Source organism: Juglans regia, chromosome 1, assembly GCF_001411555.2.
Source record: "Juglans regia cultivar Chandler chromosome 1, Walnut 2.0, whole genome shotgun sequence".
Taxonomy (NCBI): domain Eukaryota; kingdom Viridiplantae; phylum Streptophyta; class Magnoliopsida; order Fagales; family Juglandaceae; genus Juglans; species Juglans regia.
In genome coordinates, this window is record NC_049901.1 from 16,911,151 (window position 1) to 16,921,345 (window position 10,195).

General features: G+C 34.1%; 1 protein-coding gene across 1 annotated transcript; it reads right to left on the minus strand.

The window, feature by feature from the left end:
• Positions 1-669: 669 nt before the first annotated feature.
• Positions 670-7,309, minus strand: LOC109006079. The gene is made up of 10 exons (XM_018985246.2): positions 6,735-7,309; positions 6,530-6,633; positions 5,784-5,925; positions 5,430-5,711; positions 5,198-5,345; positions 3,200-4,168; positions 2,850-3,088; positions 2,680-2,753; positions 1,451-1,559; positions 670-1,151 (listed from the first exon to the last, which is right to left on the minus strand). Exons 2-10 carry the CDS (start codon positions 6,583-6,585, stop codon positions 1,119-1,121), a joined length of 2,052 nt encoding a protein of 683 aa, XP_018840791.1. The 5' UTR covers positions 6,586-6,633; positions 6,735-7,309; the 3' UTR covers positions 670-1,118.
• Between the last annotated feature and the right edge of the window lie 2,886 nt (positions 7,310-10,195).

Here is a 10,195-nt window from a genome sequence, read left to right on the forward strand (position 1 = left end):
GATTTTTGGAGAGGTCCACGATCCCTCTTACAAGATTACTGGTTAGGGAAAACGGTAACATAGAGTAGCAGCTGAAATCTAAGTCGAGTGGCCGGCGAAGGGTCAACACAGGCGATGGCGGCGCGTGCAGGACACACGCCACTTAAGGAGGTGAACGAACGAGCATATCTGAAGGACCTGAGGCCTCTGAAGCCGGTGGGGCCGCACGTGGCCACCAATGTCGCTCTAGAATGCGACTGTGACTGGAAAACCGCACGACATGGGCTGCGTGTGCGTCAAAAGCATCGAGCAGAAACTCCTTTTTCTTCTGCGAACATGAAGATCAACGATCAAAGAGGCTGAACCAGCGTCGCGTGTTGATTGAAGGTTGCCAGAAAGCAATAGATCAGTGAGGATCAGCGCTAAGGAGAGAAAACTAAGGAAAAACCTAAGGAAAAAAGTCAAACAAAAAAGCATAAAAATTAAAAAGCCTCTGGGGTTGGCTAGGGGAGGAGGTGGTCGGAGCCTAAGCTCCAAACCCCCTCCGCCCAATGAAAACGAGAGAAAACTCAATCTGGGAATTTCAGAGAGAAATAGAAGAAGGGGAGAGAGGAAGATACTTCTGCTTCTTCTTCCATCTTTGGTTGAGGTTTGAAAAACTTGTTTGGCATTCAAATATGAGCATTGCTCTGTTTTAAATTCAAATAATTTCTGAATTTCTATGTAATGTGAAAGATTGAAAATGTTACAGAAAGAACTCGTACAAACTTTATGAGCGATAAAAGCTGCATCAACAATCGATAGAAATATACAGGCCCACCTATACATACTATTTACATTCTCCAATCTGACTATATAGATACACGGGTATAAACCTAAAACTAGAATATATTTGAATCGGATAGTCCAAAATGTTAAAGCAAGACAGTAAAGAACAAAAGAATCAACTCTTCCTACCATACTTCAGTAACATGTCAGCTCGGTCAGCAAGCGTAAGGGATGGCTTGTTCCTCCCCATTTTCTTCTAAGTTAGCTTAATGTAATTAGTTTTATCAGTGGCTCTCTTTTTTTCGAATACAGATCAACACCCTTGTCGGAGGTACCCACTTGTCCGTGTAATAGAAAAATATGATGAGGCCTCACTTAATGTGAACTTTCCTTCTTTCTTCTAACTGCAAAAACCACAATCAACCGAATCTGCTTAAGGATATGTATATAAGTTGGCAGTCAACCAATTGTATTTAGATTTGTGTAGAATATGTTGGTAGGTGCGAAACAAAAAACAACAGTCCTCATTTGGCACATCTGACACCATGAAACTAATGATTCATTGGGAAAGTAGGCCTCTAATTAAAGCAATAGAGAATATCATACAAACAGAAAGTAGCATGCAACAAATCATCTTGCTTTGTTTGCTACAATCTTCTGTAAGAAAGTGGCAGTCAATTATCTTCAAAATGCAACTACTTACCGCCTTTTGAGTCCTAGATGCAGGTCTACTATGTCTTGAATCTGTACGTCGTGATCTATGGCTTTGACCAAATAATCTCTGGATAAACTCTTGTATATGATTATAGATGCTGCACAGCAACAAGTCAAAACAGTCGTTAGCAAGAGAAGTGGCTGCAATCTAAAGATCAAGAGAACCTAAAAGTTTCAAGAGCAGTTATTTTCAATCTCCAAAAAAGCAGCACAACATTGGGATTGTCCTGATTAAATAACTTATATATAACTATTCTAAGCAGCAACGGGTCACCATGAAGTTTCTGAAAGCTCAAACCCAAATACAAAAGAGCAATAGGAGCGTCCATTAGAAACCTCAGCCAAAACTGGCAATCACAGTAAAGAACTTTAAAAAGTGCAAAATCCAAAGTACTTATACAAGAATTTGAAAGGAAACTATAAAGATTAGAATCAGAAGCATCGGTCGAAAGTATTCTCACTGGTCAAACTGTATCCATGCAAAGTAATTTTCAACAATTCCATCAGCATTAACCATAATTGTGTCAATCTACAATTTTTCTCTTCATCTTTCTGTAGAAGCAGTGTAGACTGCCTTGCTACAGATCTTATCATAGAATTCCATGACCATGTACGGGTTCTTTTCACTGATAACATTATGAACACAAACATCACCCAAAGTGACTAAGGAGGTGGGCGATGCAAACCGTGGACTCACTGGAAGCGGAGTTCAAGAGAGCCCCGTAGAAGTGCAGCGAAAGCCTCTCCTGGGCCCGCGAAAGGGTCTGGACTACCCGCCCATCACCTGGTAGGATGGGGAAAGACGTAGCTGGAGAAGCATGGGCGGGAACCACGGCCAGGGGGACCACGGCCTGAGGTACCTTGGCCATTTGATCATATCAGAACAACCACCACCTAGTTTATTTATTACTTCAACATTTTTGCCTATAGCTTTAGATTTCCTAACAAGCATGCTATAAACATATATAGAATATCTGGTTTCCGAACTTAAAAACAAAAAAACAAAACAAAATAAAACAAAAAAAACAAAACTCATTACATCAATTGTTTTACACCATACATTTCAGCTGCCACGATCATAACCACGTAACGATCCAACTAGATGTTGTAATTGGCCAAGAATCTATACAAATATGTGTATCATAGGATATGAAGGAGTTTGAAATCAAACAAGTAATTCTTATGTGATTCAAAAGTAGAATAACTAATTAAGTATACCTGAGACGATGCCTGTTGCAGGCTGTGAAGAAGGCAACAAAACCGTTTAATATACTCCTTAGAGCTCGGAAGACCTGAAAACAAAAGGGAAATTATCATAGTTAGCAGACGTCTTCTTAGCGAATTACTTGCCTATTCGCACATAATCAGATGCAATACTTTCTTACAACCTGGGAAAAGAGATCATTCCAAAGCGAACGCCAAATGGAAACTTCATATGTTCTCACTGTTGCCTCAGAAGCTGAAGCAAGCTGAAAGATGCTACTAACAAACTGCCATATTTCTCCAAGCATCTCATATATGCTAATAGAAACAAAAACCACGAAACTGGCTAACGCAAGGACCATGCGAACCGGAGCATAGACCATTTCCCAAAGGATCCAAAATATAGGATATAAAATGGATGTTGCTGAAATATAGAGCAAACAAGAAAATACACAATCAGTAGCATATCAAGCTAATCATATGACCTTGCTTAAGAGTTACAAGGATGAGTAATCCAAAAGAGCTGATGACCTACCAATGCTCCAGATAACTGAGAGGCTAAACCATATTGGCAATAGTAAGATCTCAAAGAGATACTCCACTATACCGAAAAAGGACCCAGTCACTATCCAAAGGACCGAAGAGAAGCTCTCCACCACTTTGATAAGTTCATTCCAGACTGGAATAAAAAACCCAAAAACTTCCAAAAGTGGCTGTAGCAGTGGCTGGGTAAAAACTGAAAGGAAGGATCGGGTGGCACGTGTAATTGTAAGAAACCACTGAACAGCCTTCTGAAAATTATGTAGGAATAGCATTGTTCCCAAGTACTTGATCCTTGACACCATCTCCCAAGTCTCTATCCAATCCAACAGAGGCCCACACAAACGAAAAGCAGTTGCCTTAAGTACTGGGACATTTTTGTATAAATCATAAAATCCTATGAGAACAGTGACAACTGAGATCAGAACATACAAGACTCTTGCCAAAGGGCACATCCATGGGCGATAAAGATGGCAAAAACCTGGGTATGACTGAAGGAAAATAACCCAGGATGGAAGCCCAGCCTCTAACAAGGTAAGTAACCGCAAATCAGACATTATTATTTGCCCTAATTTAAAAGGGAGATCGTGGTCATTGAACCGAAACAAAATCAAGACATCACTGTAATTGGTAGCTTCAACTGGATCTTCATAATCACTGGAACAAGTTTCTGAGTTTTCTAATGAGTTGTCAATTTCTCCTTGTATTTTCTCAGAGTATGTATTATCTTCAACTCCTATACTAATGGACTTCATTACTTTTCTTCTCTTATAAGGCCCAGTGGGTGGAGGAGGCGTGTGAAACGCACTTGTATTTTCATCAGTAGCAGAATATAAACTAAAATTGCCACCAAGGTGGTGGAAACAATCATCCTCAACATATGGATCATCAGTGCAGGCAATTTCATCATCATCAATAGGGATACCTCTTGAGAAATTTTCTTCAGTGTCATAAAATACTTCTCCTGAAAAGGTTCAACTCATTATTAAAAGCTCACTTGGGTCGGTAGTATAGACATAATATAGTTCCAGCAACGTGGCATACTGTAACAATTTAAGACTTGTCAAACCAGATAAGGTTCAAATATATGTACATTTAAACATACTTTATATAGACAACTTTCAATATAGATTGTCAAAAGGCAAGCAATGGAAGGCTGAAAAGAAAACAAACAAGATGAAGACATTTAGTGCCTATTAAGACAAATAATTATACAAACATTTTAATGACAAGGTTTACAAAATGTTTCTTTGGCACCTCACCCCTCAAAAACCACCAAAAAAAAAAGTCAAATACATATAAAGGAGCCATGTCCTTAAAGTTATATGCCAGCAGCTGTTTATCACCATTGCATAACAACATCTGATGCAGATAACCTATTGTTATATAGCAAACACCAATCCAGATGTGTTCATTCTGATTTGCTTCTAAAATATAGAAGAACCATGCCTCATAATGATTTGAAACGCAAAAATTCAAGATACACCACACATATCTTAGTGCACAAGGAAATCTGCAGCTCCATGTGGTACAAGAAGCAAATCTTTGGCTAGGTTATTTTACCCCATCAATTAACAATGATAACAATTAAACTGTCCTACCAACATGGAAATTGTCGCTTGTTTCCATGTACATACCTCACAGGGCAAGAGGCATCCATAAGGCCACCTTATGCATCAAATGCTTGCCGAACAAAATAAGAAAGAGCATATTGAAACAAATTTATAAGTCCCAAAATTGACTTTAAATATGGAAATTGCTGCTTGTTTCCACACATGCACAGACACAAAGCAAAGAGCAGAACAAACAACCCCACATGTGCAGATAAAAAGTTATAGCAGAACACACAATGCCATGTCTGATACCTAAAATCCAAATGTCTCAGTCTAACATCATATCACTGATGAAGAACAATACTCAGGTGCATCTCTTAAATCATAAAACATCCATTTTCTTCTAATGCAGATCAGAAAGTATGATAGCAAAAGAGTACCTATGGCAGAATCAAGATACTCTTTCAAGAGTTTCTTTTCAGAGGGCATTCCCAAGAACCATGAAGATATAGAGCTTGCAGCTTGAGCTATAGTATCGAATTCCCATCTTTGCATAACTTTGGCCTCTATAGCCAGACATGTATCAGTCTGCTCGTGACATCAGAACCATGGAACACAAATGACATTCAAATAATTGAATAAAGAATATGGAGCATGTAGAAAGAATAGTACCTGAAGCTCATTCAAGTAGTTGATGCCTCGAACATTGCTCCATGAAACTTCAAATACAATAAAGCCATACAAGGTACTATGCAACTCGCTGCTAAAAAGAGAAGAATCACGAAGTTTTTTTACAGGTAGCAGAACCCTCTTATGGGACAACGTTGCTGCATCAACCAATGAGAACCATTTCTGGAGCTTGTCTGATTTTCTAGTGTTCGATCCGCAACAAGACTCCTTTTCTACCTTTCTCTCCCTCCGTGCTTTCGTGTTTGCAAAAGGAGATAACCTTGACTGAATTAAGAAAAAAATCTTTAAAATGAGTAAAGCAAGATAATTGAAACACAAAAAGATACTCTTAACAACCTTGGTAACCATCAATTGCCATAACTGGGCTCGTCTTGAGCCTAGGTCTCTCAACCATGGTCGATTGTCCACCAAGATATACAACTTCTTGCTTTCACTAGCCAGGAAAAGGCTAAGATCTGAAAGATAAGACTGCAAGTCACTGCAATCACAAGATGCATCATATTAGTAACGATTCAACCAAACAAAAGGTACCCTTCAAAGTTAGGGCCACCACCATATCAGATAGTTGGCCAATGAAGAAAATTATCGCCAATATTTTACTAATTTTGTCCGATCCCTAAAAGACCATTACACGGATACTCTCCAGCAGAAAGTTAAATGTTTGTAATTTGTCTCGTATGATTCACTTGATTTTACATCAACCCCAATCGAAAAGCTCTTAATGAATTTAATGTTAACCAACTTCAGCGCATGCTCAACCATGTTCAGCTCCTTAACTAAAGCCAGAATCAAATTAGACACTACAAATCTGAGAAAAGAAAGGGCTAACTAATGAGCAAAGAAAAATTAAAAATCACATAAAAAAAAGTTTGAAAATGTACTCGTTCTTCGTTCTTCTAAACCAATCTTCGCTCATATACCCCAAATTCCAAAAAGAAACAAGAAAAAGGTGATTCCAAACTATATCGAGTGAAATCAAGGAAGGTCACACAAAACATGCATTGAGTTTGAAAATTTTAACCAATCATGCAAATATGAAAAAGAATTTAAGGGAAGAGAAGAAGAAAAGAGAGAAAGCTTACCCAATTTGCAAACTTGTGAGGGGGAAAAAGCATTGCCCATCATCACCATTCCCCATCAACAAGGCTCTGTACGCCGAATTTCCCAACCAATTCAGAAGAGTTCACTGCTTGACACCATTATATACAGAATTCACCACGTTAAACACATTTACAAAAAACTGATGCACATATATATACACACCACACAGAAAAATAGAGAGAGGACCTCGAATCCATGAGAAGGAAGGAGGAGAACCGAGAATGACAAAGATGGAGTGGGAGAGGGAGAGATCGCAAAGGAACTTCATAAGAGGGAGGGAGTCCAGGGTGGAAAATTGGACGGCGGCAGAGAAATCAAACGGACAAGAAGGAACAGACAGGCGCAGCAAAACAACCGGACGGGTAGAGATCACCTTCTATATATATATATATATATATATATAATTGAGATAGGAGAGAGAGAAAGAGGCCTTCGGTGTGGTATTTATAAAGGCGAATTCATTCATCCGCAAAACTCGATAAATTGTTGTTTTCTCTTTTTACTGCGACTGCCATGAATGAGATTCAAATTATAATATAATTAATAATAGAAGAGGAAATGCTTCTCTCTCTCTCTGTTTCGGATTTGTGTCGAATTTCCAGTTGCTTGGGTTGGAAGGCGTGTCCCATCGAGGAGATGGATAAGTTCGAGTTTAGACGCGTCGAATGAGAACGAGGGGGGTATAAGTGTAAAATCAAGATAATCGGTATCAAGAACCTTCCCGCCACGATCGTCCACAGCGACACAGATAAGAGAGATGGAGAGATTTCTGGGAAGGAGAGGTTGGAAAAGGCAAAGGAAACTTATACTGGGCTATAACCGCGACATTCGCCCTTTTAGAGATCAGATGCTATCCATGATTCCATTCTATTTTGACGTGTCGTTCCCATATAAGTTAACATCCGTATCGTGTATTCTACGTACTTCGCCTCTCACTAACGTCTGGTTTGGATTGAAAGTATATATCATTTCATCATGTTATTGTAATTTTTTAAAATTTTTATATAAAATATAATAAATAATTTAACTTTTTAAAATCTTAATTTAATTTTTTAAAATTTTAAAATAATAATAATATTAAAAATTAATATTCTAATAATATTTTTTCTTAATTATTATTTTTTATCTAAAATGATCTCATTTAATCCTGCTCTAAAATGTCGATAACGTTTTTTTTCTTTTTATTTCTTTTATATCTTCGGAAACAAAAGAGAATTTCTTCTCGTTTCCGAAATGACATGAGAATATTTTAAAAAGGAAAATGCTACATGCCCCGCTGGGAGCTCCCGTTGGGGCTGTAGCATTTTTTTATATATATTTTTTAAATTTATTTTTATATAAATATTTTTAATAATTTTAAATATTTTAAAAAATAAAATAAAAATTATAATATTATTTAAAAATATTTTCTTAATTACGAAGTAGAATAAAAATTAATATTTAATGATTTGTATTTTACTTTCTGATTAATGAAGTGTTTTTTTTTTTTTACTTTCTCATTAAGTAAGTGTTTTTTAATGATTTGTTTTTACTTTTTGATTAAAGAAGTGTTTTTTAATGATTTTGTTTTTACTTTATGATTAACGAAGTATTTTTTAATGATTTTTTTTTTACTTTCTAATTAAGGAAATGTTTTTTAATGATTTTTTTTTTTTACTTTCTGATTAAGGAAGTGTTTTTTAATGATATTTTAAATTTATTTTATTTTTTGAAAATATTTATAAGTGTAAAAAAAATCTATATAAAAAATAAATTAAAAAATTACACATAAAAAAGTACATGTTAAGCTCAACGGGAGCTCCCAACGGGGGCTGTAATATGACTATTTTAAATATTTTTTAAAAAAATCATAATATTATTAAAAAATATTTTCTTAATCATGAAGTAAAATAAAAAATTATAAAAAAATATTTTTTTATAATTTTTTATTTTACTTCGTGATTAAGAAAGTATTTTTTAATATATATTTTTTACTTTTAGATTAAAAAAATATTTTCTTAATAATATTTTATTTTTATTTTATTTTTTTAAAATATTTTTAAATATTAAAAAATCTATATAAAAATTATTTAAATAAAATATATATTAAATAATACTACAGCCCCAGCGGGAGCCCCAGCGGGGGCTGTAGCACCACCCTTTTAAAAAAAATGAAATGACATGAGAATATTCTTTGAGCTGTACGAATTTTTGGTCCGATAAAGAATAAATAAATATAAAAAAAAAGAGTTAATGATATTATTTAAGAGATTTCATAAATGTTGCAGAACTTATATTTTTGTGTCTTAGATTATGTTTGAATGATAAGATGAATTAAATTAAATTGTAAATAATAAGATTTTGTAAGTCTCATTAAATTAAATTCAGTTTATGAGAAATTAAAATAATAATAAATTCCATCAATAATTAATTAAAATAAATTAAATTAAATTAAATTCATCTTCCAAACACTGCATCAATCTTTAAAATCCTAAAAGTTGGCCACGGAGGATTGCTTTTAATAAGAAGTGGTGTGATCCTATATATAATTAAGGTAGAAAAAGAGGATATTTGTAAGCTACTTATTTAGGTACTATTGACTTTTAGGGACTATTGTCCTTTTAGCTTTTTTTTTTTTTTAAAGAAAAGAAGAACGAGTTTGAAATTCGATAAAGTCATAATTTGTTTTCGGGTTCTTGAAGGCATTCCTCCGTTTGCTCCCACGGATCCATTTTTCTACTTACTTTCGCTATAAATTCAAGAGATGTAGCCCCCTTTTTTTTTTTTTTTAATACAAAGAGGCATTCAAATTAAAATGGAAATAAAATATTATTTTTTTAATATTATTATTGTTTTGATATTTAAAAAAATTAAATTATTTATTAATTATAATAATAATATAAGATGAGATTAAATATTTTAACGAATGAAAGAGAAGGAAGATGGAAGTTTTTAAGAGTGAGAGAAGTGTTTTAATTTTAAAAACAAAACCATACTGACTGCTCAATAAAATGAAAAGGTTGCTTAAAAAAATACTATTTTAATTTTTATGTTTTTCCGTTTATACTCGTGAAATTTCATTTTACACCTCATATGCTCTTAATATTTTCCGATCATATCCAAAACTATCAAAACTAATAACTTGATATATATAATATCTCTAAAACTATTTTTTTTAAATTGCACTTTTTATTTAGGTTTCGTTTAGTTATGCAGTTCAGATGAAATGAGATGAAATATTTTGTTAAGAGTTGAAAAAAAATATTATTATAATATAATTATTTTAATATTATTTCTATTTTGATATTTAAAAAAGTGAGTTATTTATTATATTTTATGTGAGAGTTTAAAAAAATTATAATAATTATGTAAAATGATATGAAATAAGATAGTTTAATTGTGTAACCAAACCAGCCCTTAAATATTAATTTGTTAAATTTATTGAAACCTTAAAAAATTTTAATGAGTTATATATAATGCATTCACTAAAATTTATTTATTTATTAAAAGAAAAAAAGCCATAGCAACCACAAGAAGAGATTACCCGTTACTCTCTCTCCTCCTAGTACCAACCCCGGCATGACTTGGGTTTTTTTGGGCAAAAAATCTACTCAACTTCTTACTATTCATACAATCTCCACACTCCATATTATTTTTAATTTTTATTA

Bases quoted from the DNA above. Each gene is read 5' to 3' on its own strand.
- LOC109006079 (XM_018985246.2), bottom strand. From the start codon at position 6,585: ATGGGGAATGGTGATGATGGGCAATGCTTTTTCCCCCTCACAAGTTTG. The intron at 5,346-5,429 runs GTACTATTCTTT...TGTCACGAGCAG, and splicing joins ACTACTTGAATGAGCTTCAG to ACTGATACATGTCTGGCTAT. The intron at 4,169-5,197 runs GTACTCTTTTGC...GAACCTTTTCAG, and splicing joins GTATCTTGATTCTGCCATAG to GAGAAGTATTTTATGACACT.